The 22,741-nt window shown below is 37.5% G+C and overlaps 1 protein-coding gene across 1 annotated transcript in view; it reads right to left on the bottom strand.

Moving 5' to 3' along the window:
• Window positions 1-22,741, bottom strand: part of MALRD1 (MAM and LDL receptor class A domain containing 1) — a 230,601-nt gene that overhangs the window by 57,326 nt on the left and 150,534 nt on the right. The window contains 3 exon segments of the mRNA XM_067470328.1: window positions 5,256-5,531; window positions 16,944-17,145; window positions 22,398-22,555. Coding sequence (XP_067326429.1) covers window positions 5,256-5,531; window positions 16,944-17,145; window positions 22,398-22,555 — 636 coding nt within the window.

Genomic DNA, 22,741 nt, shown 5'->3' with positions numbered 1-22,741 from the left:
ACTGAAACCACTACACCTGAGCAGAATTCCATCAATCCAGTTCCATTACAATGTAATAGATATTTGAAAAATCAGTGAAAGAGGCATTTGGAAAATAAATCCAGCTCCATTTCACACTTCACATTTCCGCACAGAAGACTTTTAATTGTACTTTTTTAAATTATCCTTTTAATCAGAATGAATATTCTACATACAAGACAAGCTTTCAAATTAATGTGCAAAATGTCCATATACATGTGTGTGTGTGCACATATAGTAGATAATTAGTGAGCATGAACTTTGTGACTAATAATCTTTTAATCTTCTGCCCATAATATATGTCACTCCATAATGTCACATCTTAAGAGTTTTCAGAAAGATCCCACACAGAGTATAGACAAATCAAAGATCCTTTCACTTGACTGAGCTTAGGGATTTAACAGCATACTATAGAATTTCATAAACTAATTATGTTGATTTTATTAGTGTGGGTACTTCAACCTTGAATAGGATTAGTTCAATTAGCTCAATTTTATCAAAAATGGTTGACTTTTCTGTTTACTTCCACTAGTTCAGTCAGCATGAATTTTGGAGTGTTTAATTTATAGAGTTCCAGAGATATAACCATGTTAGTTTGTCGCAGGAAGAACCATGAAGTGTTTTGCATCACCTTAAATATCAGAATATGGCAAAATAACAATTAGAGTGGACCATGAAAGCTTACTGCATAATAAAAGTTTTGGTATGTGACATGTTAGTAGATTCTTTGTTAAGACGCTATGTTAATCCCATTTTGGTGTGAAATAGGGAATTCTTTACCCAGTAATTGTCAAGATCATTGGAACCAACTGAAACATGTAGGTTCTGTGCAACAGTCTCCATCAGAAGAGAAAAATGGCATATAAATATAAATACATATAATAAATAATAAGGGGAGGGGGTATATGTAAGACAATAATACAGTATGCCCTTGGTATCCACCAGGGTTCCCTTCAAGAGTCCTTCCAAAATCTTTGGAAGCTCAAGTTCTATTCAGTACAATGGTGTAGTAAAATGGTGTCCCTTATATAAAATAGTATCATCATATTTTAACTTGCTGTTCATACAATGAGACAAGGATTGGCTGCAAAAGGGAATCCACATGGTTACTACCAACAACTCCACCACCAAGACAGAACTAAGAGATGACTGAATACATTACATGACTTATTAGTAATTAGTTCCTTCTCCCCAAAATGTAGGCATACCTCAGTTACATTTTTTACTTCACAATTATCCATTGCTGCTTTCTTCTTGTGGCTGTGGAACACATGAGAATATGCCTGAAGAAGAGTATTTTTCTCTGGGTGTGTGAAAGAGGATTGCTAGCACACAGAAAGCATGGGTCTTCGGTGCTTCCTTTATTTGCTACCTATGTTTACTCTTGAGCAATTCGGTCCTTTTCTACTTTTGAGCAAATATGCATAAGCCAGTTTGGCACTGTCCTGCTTTTCACCATTTCACCAGAGGATAGTAGCCCTGCAGAAGTTATTTTGGCAATACTTTATTGGCACCCTTTTCTATATAGTTTTTGCCTTTTTAAATAAAATACATGTTTGCAAATATATAGGTCTGTAGATAAAGGAATACAATTCTCCAGTGAATATACTGTATTTCTTCCATTCTAGCATTCCATCGATTATGAGAAACACACACACAGCACCTGCAATTCTAAGATGCACCCCATTTTTAGAGATTTTTATTTGGAGGGAAACGTGGCTCTTACAGTATATTTTGTTATTCTGTCTTGTGTTTGTATTCATTTTGAATGTTAGGATAGTCAGATGTGTTTTGCATTGTACCACAGGCTTGCAGTCTTCTGACTTTAAAAAAGGTAACTATAAATAAACTATTTCAGGTGCTTTTGTGAAATGGGAAAGTAAAAGTTACATTTTAAAATGATAGCTATTATGGCAACTACACACTTTTTCTAGGCATTGGAACACTAAGTGCACCAACTAATTGCTTTTTAAAGTAGATTTCTCAGCACATCTGATACAACCTTTTCTATGTAAAGAAACACAAATTGCTGGCAATGAATTCAGCACCTCATTCTGTCACGGTGACTCTTAAGAGTGAGAGATTCTTCAAGATTGAGGCCCAAGTATTTATTATTCTCTGCATATAGTTAAGCTTTAGGCAAAGACTTAACTATAACTCTTGGAGTTCTTCAACCATTTTAATGTTTATCCTTTTTCTTAAGTTGCATTTACTGCTTTGCAGTTAATGAATATTGCATGCAGCCCAGGGTTTCTGATAGTTAAAACTGACTTTTGTAAGGGACAATTAACACCAGCTTATGAATGTTTCATGATGCTGATATTAAATATATGGAGGATCGTGAATGTTAATGAAGTTTTTACAGGTGCTGCTACTCTTGTTTGTACCACAGGGAAGGAAATATCTCAGTACAGTAAAAAATTTATCCCTTTACATTTTGTCTGTCTTTAAAGGTTTATAGGGATACAATCTGGATCCTTTTAAAGGCAGACTGAAAGACCAAAAAATAATTTCTCGCACATAGCCGCAAGCAACTCAGCAACACTCTGATGGTGCATATGAGCAATGCAGATAAATGTTACATCTCTGTCTTCTTCTTCTTCTTCTTTTAACTATTTTTTATTTTAAATTATGCCCATTTTCTTTTTAAAATGAGATTAGACTTTCTTTGGTATGAGACTGAGAATAGCAGAAGGGCTGGCTAAGTACAGCATCTGTAACAATAAACAGTACTTTTATGCTTCTGCAAGTCGAAACAGGAAATAAATCCTCTATGTTAATAGCTATAATGCAACACTAATATATATTCGCTACTATCAAGCTTTTTTATATAGTACTGCAGAAAACCTCCTGTTTACCCAAATCTTTAAATCTTTAATTGCAAGAATTTTCTTGTGGCAGTAATGGCAAAGATGATGGTTTTCAAAGAGATGAATAGCCAATTTTACGAATGCTTCATTTTTTCATCGTGAATTTGTATGGTCTTTACAGATTATCTCTACCCCCAATCTAGCTTTTTCTCTATGAAAAGAGTTTTTAGTTAATAAGTTTTTGGGCTCAAATCCCCCTCAAAAAATCTTTGAAACCTGTAATAGAGGTTTCGGGGAATCTAACATGCATAGGGAAACAATGCACATTTTGTTTTAATCGCATGCCTTTCTAATTTGAGCAGATTTCTTAGGTATAGGTACAACTTTCCCCTGACATTAAGTCTAGTCATGTCTGACTCTGGGGTGGTGGTGCTCATCTTCATTTCTAGGCCGAAGAGCTGGGATTGTCAATAGACACCTCCAACGTCATGTGGCCAGCTTGATTGCTTAAAGCGCCGTTGCCTTCCTGCAGAAGCGGTACCTATTGACCTACTCACCTTTGCATGTTTGCGATCTGCTAGGTTGGCAGATTTTTTTCTTAACACTTTAAAATTGAGGATTCATCATATGAATTTGAAATTCATATAGAAATATAATTATCTCAAACTTTCAAAGTATTGCCCAAGTTTTAATTGGTAGTGCTAGTGATGATGTTATTTGTCTTCACATCAGCCTCAACTTTTAATGACCGTATGGATGAGAGACCACCAAGAGTACCAAAATTTAATAGAGGGCTACAATATGGCCAGTATAAAGAAACTGAATGGGGTGGCAGTATTTCAAGGTTGAAATATCTACTATGGTGTTTTTGTTTTTTGTTTTTTTAAAAAACTAAAGTCATTCAATGGCAACTACTGCAAAATACATACACTTGAAATTAAAGAATGATGAATCCTGGAATTTATTGTATAAATGTAAAAAGGGAATGGAGTTCACAGGCTTCTTACACAAAACATCTACTCCCACATTACCATAACAAAGTTGTCATCAATTATAAATGGCATGCTTAAAATATATTTACCGGCATATAAGACGACTGGGCATATAAGATGACCCCCAACCTTTCCAGTTAAAATATAGTTAAGATGACTCCCGTGGATAAGACTACACCCATGTATAAGACGACTCCTGACTTTTGAGAAGATTTTCTTGGGTTAAAAAGTAGCCTTATATGCCAAAATATACTGTAGTTCAGGCTAACATTTCAAAGAAAATTTATCTACAAGTCAATTATCCCATCTAGGTTCTTTATTTGCCTCCATTGGTACTTTTCGAGTAACCAGGATGCTCATGAAGTTTCTCTTATTTGGAAACTTCCATCAGCCAATGACTGATATTTACACGTCATGATTATTTAAACCTATAGCAGAAGTATTGAGTAGAAATGACTCAAAGCAGGGCAAGCACCACATGTGCCTACAAATGTTTCTGGACTATAATCCTTGTCATTCTTCATCTCTTTACACTGAATATACTTAATTTACAATTAAAAGTAACCTATTTCAGCTTTTTTGGTTTTAAAAGATCTTTGATTCTTGACTTTGACACTTACCCAGAAATATGAAAATTGCCTCACGTGAAACTGTATTTGATTTTAAAAAGATTAAAATAAACATGATCTCTGTTATCATAATATTCTACTTCAAAACAGGGAACTTCCACATGTTTTAGAACAGTGCTACTTAAAAGTGGTGGTCCATGGACTGGTACCAGTTCATGAGCCATTGGCCGCTGGCTCCTGACAAGGAAAGAAAGAAACAATTGAAACTAATGGGCATAAATATGGCAACAGATGCTGGTGCAGCAGGAAAAAAAATGCCATTCTGCTGTCAGATAGATTGAGATGCATTGTTTTAGATAACTAAATGACCTAATCATAAAACTCTGGCAAAGTGTCCCGCTTTGCTGGGCTTCTGGGAAGGAAAGAAGGAGCTGCGGGGTGAATCTATCACTCTATGTGCAGCTCTCTCTCAGCCACACTTTCCCCTTACTACGGTGAAAGTGTCACCATAGTAAGGAGGCTCTGTTGCTGGGGAAGTGTCTGGTGATGCTTTCACCCCAGTTGTGGGCAGGGTTTCCACCAGAAGCTCCCTTGCATCATCTGACGGGAAGGGAGCCCATCAGTTCTCCAGATGGGGTGGAAGTGTCCTAGGATGCTAAAATCACCCCATCAGATGTTTTGGTAATTCCATATTCCTTTATCATTGCCCATGTCAGTTGGGTTCCAAGGGGGTATTACAAATTAATTTGAAGTAGGTTGGGTTGAATATTCAAATCTTCATTTATTTGGGACTTGAGGTTTTTTTCCCCACAAAGAACCTGAAGAAAAATAGTGCAAGTTGAGCAGCATAAGAGCACATGACTTACGACAATTGACTTCGTCTTCACTGAACCTGCAGTCAGTCACACCATCACATCTCAAGAGTGATGGGATACACGACTGGTTTGCACACATGAATTCTGTTTCCTTGCAAAGGCTTGGAGAACCTGTGTTAGGATTTTTTGTAGGACATGCCATTTCATCACTCCCATCACCACAATCTTCTACCAGGTTGCATTTTGAAGAAAGGGGCACACACTGCTTAACATATGTGCAAGTGAACTGGTCACTGCTACAGGTTGGAGGTTGTGATGTAATTGGTCCTAGAAGGATACAACAAGGAGATAATTTCAGTATAGCAATTCCATTACCAACCAAAGAAACGTCCTTAATATATCATTTGATGTGCCCCTTTTTGGTATTGCTTTTAGAAAGCTTTAGGAAACTCTTCAGCTGAAGTCTTACAGTGCTATAAACATTAACCTCCAAGTCTTTAGACTATCCATATTGTTCAGTACTGATATTTGGTGCTAGGGGATGGTTCTACAGGTAACATGAACTACCAGAAACATAAATAAATGGGTCTCAGAGCAAATTAAGCCTCAACTCTCTTTAGAAGCCAGCATGGTGAAATTGAAGCTATCATGCTTTGGACATATAATAACATATAATTTGACACGACTTCCTAAAGAAACAATAATGCTGTGTAAAGTAGAAGGCAGTCTTCCTACTTAACTTAATGAATTATGACTAATTAACCCATTCATTTTCCAGTGCTGTTCTGTAACATACATTAGTGGTATTATTATTAAAGAAGAGGATCAGTTCTTTATAGCTGAATCCTCTCAGAAACAAGACCTTTGTCCTTCAGTTGGGTTTGTTTCAGGTGATGGTATGGGACTGCAGCCTAAATTCACTTGATAGTCACAACAAGTCAATGTGTCATTCCTTTCTTCTGGGGAAGACAGGAAAGAGAGACTCATTACTTTGACTAATGAAAGTACTTAAATCTTTGGCAGAATTAGGGCCAAAGTATTTATGCTTTTTTGACATTCTATACTTTAGAAGAGGAATTTAACTGGGGTCAGCTTACATAGAGATGAAGTCTATGATTCAAACCTTATTTCCAAACCTTATTGGAATCATTTTCTCCCTTCAGGACAAAATCAATTACCACATCAAAATAAATGTGTTTAGGATTGAGAGGCCAATTTAAATAAGGGCAAAAAGGCGGTGGTCCTAAAGGCACAGACAGAAAAACATTTGATAGCTGGTCAAATCCCCCCCCCCATCATTAATTTGGTCTAAATCTAAACCCTTAGAAATCAGTAGCAATATTCTAGGCTTACAGAATACTTGAGACGTCTTTTCAGATAAAGTGGTCTTGAGTTGTCAGCTAGTAAACAATTAACAGAATAAAGTCTCATTTTTATTGCTTGCACTTCTCATTATTGTATTTCATTAACATTAATGATTCAGTAGTTCCTGTAACATTAAATTTTGGGTTGAATTTGTTATACCTTTTAGGCTGACCCAGATATGTGCCTTAGTATAATTTGGTTTTATGAACACAAAGGATGGAATAAACATTTATCTCTAATACAAATGAAACATTTCAGTTTAGACAATATTAGGACAATAACATGTTTCATTGCAAGGCATGAATGAGGTTGTCAGTTCATTTATTAGAATTCAGTCCCAAAACGTGAGGCAATAAATCTTTCCTTCTTTCCTTCCTTTCTAATTACACCTCTGCAAATCATTACCTTTATTCGATAATGAACACCTCAGGTTTCTTTCAGGATCAGAATTTTCCATTCTAGGACAGGTATTTAGTGTGGTATGGTGATCAATTTGCCATTCTTTAATGCAGAAAATAGCTTAGCGCTTAGGGAAGATGCAATAAAATTCTCTGCATTATGAAATGGCAAACTGGCAGGGATAGCTTTCTTTTGAAAGAGCTGCAATACCGTTTTACAAATTACATTTTGCATAATCTTTCTTCCAAGAACCTCAGGGGAAAATAGTGATTTCCCTTCTATTTTATCCTCATGAAAACTGAAAGGAGAAGTCAATCTAGAAAAAATCACTGGCCTAAGATGAATTTTTGCCAGTAATATGAATTTTAAACTTGGCTATCAGAACACTTTTATCATTTGATTTCCTCCATAGTTTCCAATAGATGATTAGGCTTTGCATTTAGACAACATTAGCCACAATCTAGCCATAGTGGGAATACTAAACAATGGAAATTAAACACAGTATGTTTGAATTAGACAGAGGACATTTAGAAGGAAAGTGACATTACTTTAATAACATCTACATTAAAAGTATATCGGGGGGGGGGGGGCAAAAGGGGAGAACTGAGAAAGAAGCTGGATTAAATCCCTGTCCATGACTTCAGCCATAAAACAATGTATATTAACCCAATTAAAAATGTCAGCCCAACCACCTCAAAAAAAGACTCATACCCCAAACATGACCCACACTCTCCCAGTATGAATATAATACTTGTAGATGCCTAATATGGAGGGGGGGGGGGAATGTATAGATGACTACAATATCCTCAAGTGAGCCCAAAAAGGCTCCATCCAAGCAGTGTCAACAAAAATGGTAAAATGGCTACCGTAACTGGAGGATGGTATGATTGTTACTTTTTAGGTTCAAACCATGTTGCCCAAAAGAAGAGGGCACAAAGTCCTCAAGCTGCAAAACTGTATGGATGGGATAGAGAAAAGAAATGGAGGGGCCTCTCTTCAACCATTTTTTTCTCTTTCTTCCTTTTCCTCTCTTATTCTACAGGCTTCTACAAAAGGAAGAATCCCTCTTTGTGCCTCTTCTCTCCCTCCTATTTTAATTGATGTCTCTTGTGCTCTTCCAGGGAGTGGAAAGCTCTAGGTAAGGCAGGTGACAATGGAGTGAACCACATAGCAGATGAAAACAATGTCTCTGACTACATTTACTCAAGTGTAGTGCATCTCAATTTTGGCTAAGCAATTTAGCCCAAAAATGTGTGTATTACACTCAAGCAAACACAATATATTGTTTCTTTGAAAATGCCCTTAAACTTACATTTTCTTGGGAAAATTGGTACTTTGGATTCTGTACTATTAATACAATGTCACATAAGGAATATCAACACCTTGGTTCCAGTTTCTGGTTGATATGTCTCATAAATGTCATTGCATTCTTAAGCTTCTTCTGATAATGCCTAGGAAATATTACATATTAACTAGAGGGCAAAACAGAGCTTTGACAATAATCAAAACACTTGAACATTTATTGAAAAAATCTGAATTTTCAATAGATTTAAAATGCTATTCCTGAAGGGCTTGTGAGAACAGAAAAATATAGAAAATGATCTCAATGGAGTAGTTTTCTTGTAGTGTCATATAATCCTCAAATAATAGGCTATGCTCGAAGCACATCAGGCACCAGAGCAGTTTCATAAGTCTTTGGACAATGGTATATATTAGAAATATTTTATAGAGAGTTTGATGTTATGTTTCAGAAAAAAAGGAATAAACAATGGAAATTATATTGCATGGACTTCTTTTTCTACCTTTTAACAAGATATTATGAAGAATTATACTGGAAGTACAAATGCAAAAATATCTACTTGGACTTTTGGAATTGGAGGCAACCAGTGGTAGGTTGAACTCCTCATTGGCAGGTTTCTCTGACAATGTATGCCTTCCCTGGGACCCAAAGCAATGAAGTCATGATCGAGGTTGGCATGCTATTGAAGACTAAGCTGACCCTAAGTGCCTTATCAACACTGGTAAATTACACCCTGTTAAACATAACCCTCCAGGTTAACAACAGATAGCTGAGTGTTTGCTAAAGAAGACATTCCTATCTGTGCTTAGTAGAGCCCAATGACTTCTCATTATTGCTGGGAATCATTTCTAGGCAAACTTCCAAGAACCGTAATCCTCTATAGAGGAAGAAAATATAATGTTACAGTATAATCCAATGCACTTTCTCCTTTCAACATGTTATCTGTTTTTAATGGACCCCCAAAAGTGACTGCAGTCATGTGATTATTGTCCCTATGTCGTGGTTTCATTTTATTTGTGTTTTCATCTATGTACTCAAAGAATGCCCACATCCAAATGTAATAACATTGATAAAGAAGATGATGGAGATAATCCACCTCCACCACCTTCATTGAAACTGAAGAAGTATTTTTGAGTGTTTAAAGCAGTGGACAAAATTTATCTGCCCAAGATATGAACTGGAGTTGGGAAGCTTAATTATCATTCCATGCAGAAGTCTTATTCTGAGACACATGTTGTTTAGCAATCAATGGGATTTGAATGCTTCCTTATTCTCCATGCAAATAGTTCTCTTTCTCTACCCATACACATTCTCACATGCTAGGCCTGCAAAACAATGGAAAAGACAACTTTTCTCACAATCTTGACAGATTGGGTGTTATTTCAACAATCCTTACAGTACTACCACCACACAATGGATGGCAGCATTATGGTTATATGAGAGCAGGCAAAAGAGTCCGAAACTGAATGAATACTACTGAAGATTCATCTCACTGAGGATGAGATGAATTTTGAACCAGTGATTTCTCAAATTTCTCATTGTTCTGTATGTTCAAGTAATTTCTGACTTGTGGCAACCCCACAGTGAATGTATCATGGGGGGGGGGGGGATTTGTTTAGAGGGAGCTTGCCATTGGCTTCCTCTGATGCCAGGAAAATACGTCTACTAGACAAGGTCACCTGCAAGGTTTTCACAGCCCAACAGAGATTTGAACCTTGTTTTCCAGTGTCCTAGTCCAAAACTGAAACCACTATATAACATTGGATATTCTCATAGATACTATGATAGCATAAGAAAAGAAAAGCTAATTAACATTTTGGAAGTATTTGGTGAAACCTCATAGGTATACATACAGACAGTTCCAAGTTTTGAATAAATATAATTCAGGCCTGCATTTTGTCACTTCTGTTTTCAGTTAAGATGATGTGGAGAAGACCTTCTCAAACCTTTTAAGCAGATGGCCAGTTTATAATCCCCCAGACTTTTGGGGGGGGGGGCAGACTACAGTTTTGGAACAGCATGGCCCAATTCCTATGCACACTGCATATATCTTATTTGTAGTGTGGAAAAAATATATATGAAAGAACAATACAATATTTAAAATGAAGAACAATTTTAGCCAACATAAACTTATCAGTATTTCTGTGGAAAGTGTGGGCTCTGCATTTGGCTTATGAGACAGTCAAGTTAATTAAGGCTGTTATTATTGTATACCTTCAGGTCATTTCAGACTTAGGGCATCCCTAAGTCTAAAGTTTAGGGCAGGCGCTAGGTGAATGACCTTGGAGGGCTGCAGGCCTTAGTTTGGTACCCCTGATCTGGAGGAATATCAATGCAGACTAAGAGCCCTTCCAAACAGGCTCCATAATGCAGGGACTGTTGGAATTTTACCCCACAATCATATTTTCCCCACAGCCATTTCACACTTTTGGGCTCCTGGAGTCCAAAGGTGCGAGATGACACGCCCCTTTCTATGAACCCCCCCCCCAAAGTCCTTAAAAAAACTTACTGGACCACCATTAAGCTGTTCTGGCAATCCTCCTGGCACATAGAAGTGTTGCACCAGGAGGTCGGGGTGGGGTAGCAAATTGCTGGAGCAGCTTAATAGTTGCCTGGTAAGTTTTAAAAAAATATTTTAAGGGCTTGGGGGGGGGGGGTGTTCTCTTCTTGACAGCCCCTGAGAAAGCCCGAGTTTTAGGAGGAGGTGTGGGGACAAAAACCCATGTCGAAGCAGGTTTTTTAAAGCCACTTCATTGTGGTTTTTCCCCTTTGTGGAAGTGCCCTAAGGCCACTTCATGTATTGGCCATGGGGAGAGTAGGACAATGGACAGGAAGACACAGAAAATAAATTTAAATCCATTTACAGTAGTAAGGGAACTTTCACTCAGATCCAGCAAACTATGTCCACTGTCCCCTTTTAGGAAGACAACACTGAATGTCTCAAGTCTCTGTTATATCTGGAAAAAAAACCTTTAGGTTGCCAATAGTAGTCCAAATTAAAGCATTTACCTTTGCTGTTGGTAGAAACCTCAAAGAGTTAATCCTCGATTCCTGAGTTCCTATGTATGTGTGTAACAAGGAACGTAATTTAAAACAAATGCAGGATGTTCATTTATTTACTAGATCTTGATGGCATTTTAAATCATATTTAGTTTGTGTCTACATAGGTTAAAAGTTATGAAAACCATATTTTGCAGAGCACAATGCTATTTCAAAAAGGCTGACTAGATCGATATCAGGCCAGTTAGTTCAAACTCATCATCACAGTATTAGCATTCTACCTGTCCTTTCATCTGCAAAAAAGAAGTGATCTCTGCAAGGACAAGTATAATTCTTGACTACATTTACAAAGTCAAACTTTTAGAGTCTGTGGGCTTCCTGACAGGCTTGTGAATTATCATGAGTGTTCACCAAAACATTAAACTGACTACAGATGCCTGTAATTCAGGGAGTGAGTGGCCAAGGTCTTGTGACTGGTCTATAAAGAAATAGGTAATCTAGTTCTAATCTGCCCAAGAGAACATCTGTTCTTGAAACATTTGACTCTGATGAGACAGGATAGACTTCCCGACTCATGGAGTAATTCAAATATGTTCAGGAGACAGTCTTGCTGCTCTTGATACACCTGATTCTTAAATGCTATCTGCCACCAGATTGCAAAGCTGAAAATCAAAGTTGCCTTTGTGAGAAGTTACACTACTCTGGAGCAAAAAGATTTTAATCGCTTGACAGGCCAACTTAAGTGCCAAGAAGACCAGGCTGCACTGTAGGCATTCAGACCTTAATCTAGATTTATAGCTCTTCAGATTGGTCTACACAATTTTGCTTCTTTTGGTTCCCCTAGGCATCTGTTAAGGGCACAATATTTTGAGAGGGTCCACTGATATAGCTTGCCCTACCCTGAAAAAAAAACCATTTCTGAGCAATTCTGGCCAGTTGGGACTAGTTGGCTAGGGACATTGTGAGAAATTTAAATGGTGGCTAGACCAAGACAGGTTCGAGTGTTTTTACTATTGAAATCACATCAAAGAGACAACCCTGTCAGAGCTGAACTGATAGAGGGTTTTTTTCTTCTTTTCAGCAGGGCAGTCCATAAATTAAAGAAATTGGCAAGTAGATGGATGATTAGACAGACAGATAGATGCTAGGCAGCAGACAAGTAAAAGAGGGGTACCACAGTAGTTTCAGCAAAGAAGAAAAAGTAAAAAAAAACAAACAACCCAGAGTTTCCAAGTTTCTAAGGAAATAAGGCTCTGAGGACTGTTTCAAACTAAGTGCATTCAATACTGCACGATCTGATTTTTAAAGTGATCTTGAATCTCTACATTTCCAGAGTGAACTAAATATTCAAGAGAGAACTAAAAATCACACACCTGTCAATGAATACATTAGTTGTCATCATATGAAATGATATTACTACAGTAATTTTAAAAACACATCTTAGTCAGTCCATAACAGGGCTCTATTTCAAAATACACAGTCTTCAAGGTACAAACCCTTGTTCAGAAAATTTCACCTCACTTTCTGTCCTTTTGATAACTGAATTTTGAAAAAAATTGGCATATTGTGGAAACAAGGATTGGTGATAAAGCTTCAGTGGAGACACATTTCTCCCAATATAACTCTTCCAGGAGTGAATTTCTCTGCCTAGGGGCAGATTTCTCTCACTTCCAGTTGTCTCACCCCCATTCTTAACTATGGGTTGTTTGTAAGTCAGATGTTTTTAACTTGAGGACTCTTGTACTGTATGTTAAAGACAAGACATCTATTGGGAGTGAGAGAGAGTTTCAGTCAGTTTTGCAGTTGACAAAAAAAGGGGAATCACGTTTTGTTATAAATATTCTGGAGTATCGTAAAATTCTCTTGTCTATTGAGAGCTTACTGTTTAAGAACAAATACAAACCTCTGGTGAACTTAAGGAGCTCATAATGTTTTATTGCTTAGAGCTACCAACCGGCTAAATTGTGATTGCTTCCATTTAGAACACGTTGCCCTGGGAAACCTAAAGTAATTAAAGTAAGGCTGGAGAAGTAATAACGCAGAAAGAGAAGGGAAAGAAAATAATACGTGAAGGAAAGAGAACATTAACGGAAAAGCATGACAACAAGTTCTTGTATTATATCTTTATCTTGCATTGGGAAGTTGTGAAACAAACTGTTGAAGGAAGGAAGGAAGGAAGGAAGGAAGGAAGGAAGGAAGGAAGGAAGGAAGTCCTACTTGTAAAATGTACAAAGATATAATATATGTAAAGCTAGAAGGCAGAACAGCTTCTTCTTTTTTTTAACTTATAAAGCAAAAAGTAAAGTCATATTTCATTAGAGAGGAACAACTCCTATCTCCATCATAGTATTGAATCAACTACAGATCCTGGCTTCTTGTTTTAAAAATGAATGACACAAATTAAATTCTATAATAGGCACTGAACAAATTGGAAAGTCTTCATGTTGCAGTTACTGAGTTTTTATGAGATGTCATGCCCATAGTTAAATCATGATAGCTACGGCAGCCTAGGTACAGTGATAATGTGCTGGAAGAAAGAAAAGATCAAAGATTATGACGGAATGGATCCGGATCAATAGATAGTCTACATTATTACCTACATATATTTAACATCACTTCTGTGTTTGCATAGTGTGAGCCTATTTGTTATTAGAGGTATATTCAGGTGATGTTGGGATTTTCATGCTTGCAGTGCTGAGAAGTAATCCAAGCTAAGGAACAGCTGCAACGGTACATCCATAATTCAAAAGCATTTCAACATAATAGACCATCAACTCGTGATTTATTGATGTTTTTCTGTGGCACTGTATTTCTGTTGTCAGGTGGACTGAATAGTGACTGAAGCAGCATCAATTGTCAGTCTGCACAACTCTAACAAAAGGACAACAATAACAGGCCATTTTCGAAGCAATTTGAGTCAAAAGATTTAGGGATCAAATAAAACATGAATTCACAAGACCAATAGAATGGACATCTAAAACATCTCTTCTTTTGGGGCAGAAAGTCTCTTCTCAGGTTGAGTTGAACATATCCTGAAATCACAGCATTTAATGGAGCCTAACTTTGGCTGGTTTATACCTTATATTTTGGCTTGTCTTCCACATATATAGTACTGATACACAGCCCAATAGAACCCTCTTTTTATCTTTTTAAATGTCTGTTCCTGGCTTTATTTGGGGTATTGGAAATTGCATTAAACAGACTGCATCAGCTCTAGTTTCCTAGATATATTATCATGATTTCCTGTAGGCTAGCAGATAAAGACTGGTATATGGCATATGTTCTGTATCTCAAAAACTAAAGCTAATAGGGGGAAATGGGTGCCATTTTTAGAATCAGCAGGTCAAATATATCCAGAAACAAGTCTAACATTTGAGGCACCAAAATGTGTGTTCGCCAGTGATATTTAATGACCGTGGTGACAAGCTTCTGGTCCAGAACAAGAGCAATGCAAAGCACAATGCTATTTTTGCCTATTGGGCTGTAGCACTTACAATTCCTTTATTTCACGATCCTTCCATTTTCCACAAATGGATTGAGCAGCACTACATGAATTCCAAGGGTGCTGCTCATGTCCCATTAGATGTGTTGTTATCACCATTGACAAAAGAAACATTGTTTTAAACATGGTGTTAAACAATTCACTGAAGAGGAATGCGTATTTTGCAACTGGAGGTCATAATTAGAGCAACACAACTGGTAGCAAATTATTCATGAGCATATTTTTCAAACCCGCTCTCATTTTTCATTTTGCCATAACTGTTGCTGTTGCCATCTGCTTATTGCCAGCCATGCAAAAGATATCCTCCTTAAGCCTGTATAGTTAAATAGATGACTAATTTCCACACAGCTACCTCATTCACATGCAGATAGAGGCATTTAGCTGAATGATCATATCCCCTGGGCTGGAGAATTCAATAAAGAAAGTCTTTTCCACAGTGGGAAGTAATATCATGCTGTAATCTCATATACACTTACCTTTGAGTATGCTCCATGAATTTCCATGGGGTTTACTTCTAAGCATGCATAGGATTAAGCTGAGGAGGGCAAGTTTGGACAAAACAGGGGCAGACTGTCTTTACACATCAGCAGTAGCAGTCAGTCCAAGGGTACATCTACACTATAGCATTAATGTAGGTTGACAGCCCACTTTATCTGGCATAGCGCAATGTTATGGAATATTGGGATTTGTAGTTTGGTGAGGCACAATCACTCTTTGGCAAAGAAAGCAAAATACTTTGTAAAACTACAACTCCATACAATTCCATATCACTGAGCTATGGCACTTAAAATGGTGTCAAACTGCATTAATTCTACAGTGCAGATGAACACCAAGGCCCTATCTACATTGCCATATAATGCAGATTGAACTGCATTGAACTGGATTATATGAGTCTACACTGCCATATAATGCACTTCAATGCAGTTAATATGTATTCTGAAACTGGATTATATGGCAATGTAGATGTGGCCCAAGTTACAATGATTTCTTGGTGTTTTACACTGCTCCCTGCCCATAGCTCCTTTAAAGGAGACTGTATGGTCATCTGTTGGGAGTGCTTTGATTGTATATTACTGCACGGCCCTTGTGTTCTCTTCCAACTCCTTAATTTTATGAGTTCATAGTTTGAGAGGTAGCTCACTCTGCTATTTGGGGGAGAGGACCACATGATTCAACTACAATTAGACCTAGCAGGAGGTAAAGTTCTTGGGAGTTAAGTGACAGATAAGTTTGCTGCAGTCCCATCTAGTTTGGCTCCTAGATATATTGCGCTCTACATTTTTACCCTTTAGAAATTTAACAGTTTTGTTTGATGAGGCTCATAGAATGCAATGACTGAATTATCTTTTGAGAGCTTTGTGGGGAGGTAATTTCTCCAGTGTATGACAATAATCTAGAAATGACTAAAGGCACAGATAAAATAATGTTATTAAAACATAATATCTATAACAACAACAACAACAATACTTTATTTAAAACCCATCCTCTCTCCACGAAGGGAAAAAGGGTGGTTTCCAAAATATAACAGAAATGGCAAACATTCAATACCAAGAACAAACAGACAGCTAACAAGGCAAAACAGAAGAAAATAAACTCAATATAACTTATAAACAACCAAAATTAACCAAGGATACACTAAATAAACATAATATAACATAAGGAGTCAAACTAATTAAAACATAATACATTAAAAGCATAATATAATGTGTGTAGAGTATGCTAATTCTCCTCCTTCAAAAGAATTCAGGTTGAATATCCCTTATCCAAAATGCTTGGGACCAGAAGTATTTTAAATTTCTGACTTTCTTTTCTCAGATTCTAGTATACCTGTATTAGCATAAACATACATAATGGGATAAATGGGACCGAACTTGTTTATGCTTCACATACACCTTATATACATGATCTGAAGGTCAATTTTTACAACATTTTAAATAATTTTATGCATGAAACAAATTCTGTGTATAATAAATCATTAGAATGCAAATATGTCACTATCTCATCCACCCATGTGGCTAATTTTGGAGTATTTAGTTTTGGATTTTCAGATAAAGTATGCTCAGCCTGCATTTATATTGAAGAGTTTATTTAAAAAGAGCAGTAAATAATATTTTTATATTGTTGGGATACTTTCCCAAACCTTTGTAGATCTACTATTTGTATGATTACCTACCTCCTGATACACATTCTGGTGTCAAAGAAATGTCATCGAGTGCAAATTCTAGAAGCAAATGAGCTCCGGTCTCTGCTTCAAATGCCACTTTGAAAGGAGTGTTGCTGGAAAGGGCCACATTTGCATAGGTCCATACATTTCTTTTATTACCTGTTGCTGCCCACATCAAAATATCCATTCCAAATTTTTCAACAACATAGACCTGTTGAAAGCAAAACCCAGAGAATACTTCACAATTGTTTCTTCAGTCTTGTTACATCACAGCACAACACTGAAACATTTGGCCAACCTTCCTTAAAGCAGGGAAGTATTGAACATCTGCACTATAGATCAAATTGTGTCAGTTTTGAAGATAACTCTAGAATCATAGAATTGTAAGAGACTTTGAGGGCCATCCAGTCCAACACCCTGCCAAGATGCAGGAAAATCACATTCAAAGCACCAAAGCATTATTATAAATTAATAACAATTGATAACAATAATTGTAGTCCAATTACTAGCGACAACTAGAGCAGTGCCAACCAGAGTGCCACCAAATAAACTGCTGAAAGACAAAAACACTAGGATGCATATTTTAAAATTGGGAAAATATCTGATCATCCAAGGCAATGGATTAGGTTCAGCATCAAGTTGGCATCCTAGGACAACACTATTGCACTATTGCTGATAATACCAGGTAACTATGCCTAAGAAAGTGCATCATAAGAAGCTCCACATACTCTCATGTGGAGTGGGACCTAGATTATTATTATTATTATTATTATTATCATCATCATCATCATCATCATCATCTATACCCTGCCTTTCTCCCTGTGGGGACTCAAGGAGGCTAACACTCCACACTAAACAAGTTTAAAAGTTGCAATACAAAAGTTTTTAAAAAAACCCAATTAAATAACAGTGTGATAAAGACAGAATTAAAATACAGTAAATAAATACACTAAAATGGCCTTTAAAATCCACCTTCCAATTCCACCCAATCTCCCCAAGGCCCACCCCTTCCCCTTCCCCAAATGCCTGTAGTCATAAATAGGTCTTGACTTGCTTGTGGAAGGCCAGCAGGGATGGGGACATTTTGGTCTCCATAGTCTGGGAGCAGTTACCTGAAAGGCCCTCTCCCATGTTCCCACCAAGCCTGCTTGAACAAGTAGTGGAACTGAGAGAAGGTCCTCTCCAGTAGATTGTAGATGTCTTCCAGGTTCATAGAAAGAGATACAGTTCTTTAGATAACTTTGGCCAGAGCCATATAGGGCTTTTTGGGTCAAAACCAGCACTTTGAATTGTGCTCAGACGAGTGATGGCAGAACATGTCTATACATGTGATATAATACCAGGGGAGAAGCAAGGCCTTTATTAAACTCCTCAGGAGAGAGTTAATAAACATGACAAATGTTTATTAGTAAACCAAAGCAGTCCATTTTTTCAACTCAGTGCTCTTTTCAGGCCACTTGTTCTATCTTCCTATCTCCACTAAAATTGTCACAGGTAAAAAGTCTGCCTTACAGAAGCAAAAATAGATTTGTTAAGCAACACCATACAACACAATAATATTGCTCCCTAAACAAGAGAAAGATACAAAAATTGCCTGACCAACCTGTTCATCTCTTCTCAAAAATGAACTGAAGATTGGTTTTTTTATTTTAAAAAATAGCCATTTAAAATGAAATTGCTCTGTCCTTGCTGCAATTTATTATACTCCAGTTCACAGCAATTTATGTAATATGAACTGCCTAACAAGCTGGAAAAATGAAATGTTGGACATATATTATCACAGGGGGAATTAATTTTGGTTTAACTTCCAGTATTATGGCAATATGTTCAGGAAGCACTGCAGTGAAGGGATGCTGAACTGTGAAGTTACAATTACTCTTTGTCTCATTGTAGGTAGTAAAGCAACATGGGGGGGGGGGGGAGCAAACTTCTGAAACCCTCGAAAAGTTAACAAAGAAGTAAAACAATCCACAAGAGTGTTTCACATTTAACAGGCCTACATCTTGAATCTTACACAAACAGGTGGATGAAGAACTGGAAAAAGCCGACTTTTTGCACTGAAAGAAGATAGATTTTGATGGTCTTCAGTTCATTTTAAACAGACAGTTCCTAATTATACTCATCAAAGGCATTATGCAGTTATTCTCTCTTTATTTCTTCTAATAAGTGCAGAATATGGAAAATGGAAGAAAAGGTAGAAGAATACAGCCGAGTTGAAAGATGGGATGCTGGCAATCCCCGTCAGGTACTGAATTTTCCCCGCATTGAAAGGGACTCCTAAGGGCCCATGAAGACAGGGACCATATCCCAGGCCCTCTCGCATTTTTACTGGAGGCACGCAAACTACGCTTCCAGTGAAAGAGGATTGATTCAAGACGAAGCAGGAAAACCCTGCTTTATCCCAAATTAATTTGATAGCTCATTAGACTCATGCCTTTGTGAAAGGCCCAGGTCTAATGGGCGTTGGGCCCTATGGGGGCTGCCCTGCCCCCCTTCTCTTAGCATTACATTAGTATGTTTCAAAAAGCATGCTGAAAGGCATAATGGTGACCAGGAAAGTTCTTAATTATTTTTAATGCTTTAGCAGGGGTTCTGGGGTGACTGGATACCATCCCGGTACACCTTTTTAGGGTGTGTGTGGACTTTAACCTGTGCCAAAGCAGGTTGTTTAAACCCTCTTCAGCATGGATTAAAGTGTTGTCTGGAAATGGCCCAAGTCTCAGAATGTGTGTCTTGGTGGGAAGGATTCTTTGCCCTTGAAGTTAATGAAGATCTTTTTGTATCAGCCTCTGGAAATTACTGTGCTACCTTTGAAAGTGATGGATGATGATGAAAGAGATGCAAATAAAAGAGAGAACAGGCACACATTTGCATATACAAATACATATCAGTGGTGCTGGAGTAGCATACATTGGGGAGAAAGAGTGTGGATTATTTTGCATATTCTTTTCTGCCCCAAATCTGTTAGTATAACAAATGGAAAATAGATCTGTGGAAAATGGGGTACACAACAACCCTTGACCTGCTAAAACAGGGTAGATTATGTTTGATTTTGCCTCACTTTGATGAAACCCTATTGATCAAAATTAGGTATTAATTTATTAATTTCCTGAGAATAGTTCAATGTAGTGTAGTTTATATGTTTCTTCTGTTCACCTTTATCTTGAAAAAATATCTTATGAAATAGGCTAAAATATTTGGACCAGTAAGGTTCATATCCAAGGAGGAGTTTTTGTCTTCCAGTTAGTGTTAACCACTCTAACCGTTGACCTCATCAGATGAAGGCAGAGAAACATCTTCTCCCCACTTCTCTGTGCTGCTGGCATGGAGTCCTCCAGAGCCCAATACATGAGACAGGGCTACTTCTGGTGGGATTCCATGGGGCTCCATGCCGGCAGCATTGCAGCAACTGAGTCTAGAGGAGGTGAGTGCACACTTGACTCATCATAGAAGGAGCCAAAGAGGAATCAGGGGACAGCGGGGAAACATTGTGGGAAGGCCGAGGATGGACCCCAATGGTAGGGAATACAGTGAGACAGTTCCTTATGCTGCTCAGAGATTTCCTCCACTGTCCCACATTGTTCCCTGTTTTACAAAGGACCTTCTGATACGGTCCCATAACACTGGCATGGGTGTAAGTATCTCTCTGTGTGAGACACCAAAATAACTTTTTTAAGTTTAGGAAATTGTATCAATTTAGCCTTTGAAGCCCCTTTAAAACAATGTCACTGCCTTCCTATTAAAACTCCCCCCCCCCCAAAAAAAAGACCTTATGCAGTTCTTCACTGTGCTCTTAGCACCTCTCTCTCAATCTCTCTTTGTCCCTCAAGTGTTCTGAGTTTTTTTCTGAAAGATAAGCATCCATACTCTACTACTGCATTGTTCATGTCCCTTACATTCCAATATACTGTACAACTGATGTGCTGCTTCCTGGCTATGTTCTTGAAAACTAGTATTGCAATGTCTTTGCAACAAGTAGGCCTAGTGGGACAACAGTACTAAATGCACCTAATCAACAACCAGATTATATTCCTTGGTAGAATAGCTACCAAGCTACCAAGCTAGAAGTCAGACACAAAACAAGCACAGCACCATCACACAAAGATCATAATGCAAGACAAAAGAAAGAAACAAACAAAAAAAATCAGATACTACTATCAGTAGAAATCATTAATAAACTAAAGTTCAGAAGAGCTACTATGATGAAGTTGTTAATGTGTTGGAATATGACTCTGTGTTTGACTCTTCATTTGGATAAGGAAACCTATTGGGTGACCTTGAGCAAGTCACATTCTCAACAAAAGTGTATAACATTAGTTACTGGTGGCTTCCATCTCAGATGGGGGAGTGGAGGTGCTACTAGGTTAAGCAGTTTAGGCAACGCCTTTAAAATGCAAACAAAAACATGGAGCAGATTCTGTGGCCACTGACACAAAAGTATCCGTTAGTCAGATTTTAAATAAACATGGACTTCATCCAAAGCACTAAAAAGAAAACAACTTTTAACTTGGAAGTCAACACGATTCCAAACAAAATTAACTGAATAGCACCAGATGAAAAGCTGATTGCTGAACCAGTTTTTGTAACATCATCAGAACCCAAATGTGCATGTGCAAAAGTGTTGAAAATCTATTGTGCAGTTTTTGGAGACTGGTAATGATTAAGCTCTTAAAGGAAACAATATATAAGGTATCTCATAGGCAAGGATCCAGAGTATATGGCTTCTCCAAAAAGAAGTGCCTAAGGATCAGAACAAGGCAGCATCGTAAGTAGGACTCCCCCCCCCCCCCCAACATGGAAAAGACAATACAATAAGAGCAGTTACCTGAAACCATGGATATGACTGAAGGCCATTAAACTACCTGACTTCTGATCTCAATATACTATAGATATGGATTTTTCAGTTACATAGGTCTTGCAGTATATGCCACAAACATGCTAGCAATGAGACAAAGCTGAACTGAAACTGGAAAAAGTGGAGGTAAAACTGAATTGCAGATCTCGTCTGCTCAGGAAGATTTTCTCCTTTTGCTGTAACAGAACATTTTTACTTACCTGGGCATAAATCCATTTTGAATTTAGTGAGGCTTATTTCCAAGTAGGCATAGATTTGTAATATAATTTAACTAAGAGTCATCACATGCAATAAACATACAGGAGATATCTTGCAAAATGTAATGCAAGAACTAATTTTCCATGTGGTACTTTTTATTATTATTAACAACACTATCAAGTTTGGAAGGCTAGACTGTATAAAAATAGGTGGCGAAGAGTTGTTTGACTTCTAGCAGTATGTCAAGCAAAACTGTGCATAGTGGTGGGAAAGTATATTTGGCTGTAAAGCAATGGGAACAGGGTAGCAGGTTGGACCATACCGTGGAAAAGCACAGAATTGGCAAGAAAGAAAAGGTTGAATGATGCTATTGTAATCTAGTAGATATTAAGTGCTCTCTTTTTGCTTACCTTTAACGTTCCAGTTTGGGGGGAATTGTACATCCAGAACCAGAAGCGGAGTCTGCATACACCCAGACTGGCTGGAAAGTAGGTAGTGGTAATTATTCTTGCTCTGTTTCCTTCATGTTGAGTAGTAGAATTGATGTACAAAAAATTAGCTCCATTACCTATAAATCAATAGAAAATCCTCGAGAGTATTATTAAGAAAACATACTGTTTTTGCGGCTGCTACATCCAGCAAAGAAAGTTACTCTGCTCCATTCTTAAAGAGATGATTTCAATCCTCATTGATCTTTCAATAGATGCTTATAAAAGAACTGGAAGTTATGATCTTCATTCATGGTTCTAAGTAC

This window comes from Anolis sagrei, chromosome 6 (genome assembly GCF_037176765.1).
Source record: "Anolis sagrei isolate rAnoSag1 chromosome 6, rAnoSag1.mat, whole genome shotgun sequence".
In the NCBI taxonomy this organism is placed as follows: Eukaryota; Metazoa; Chordata; class Lepidosauria; order Squamata; family Dactyloidae; genus Anolis; species Anolis sagrei.
Note: the sequence above shows the minus strand (reverse complement) of the source record. Positions and strands in the feature narration are given on the sequence as shown.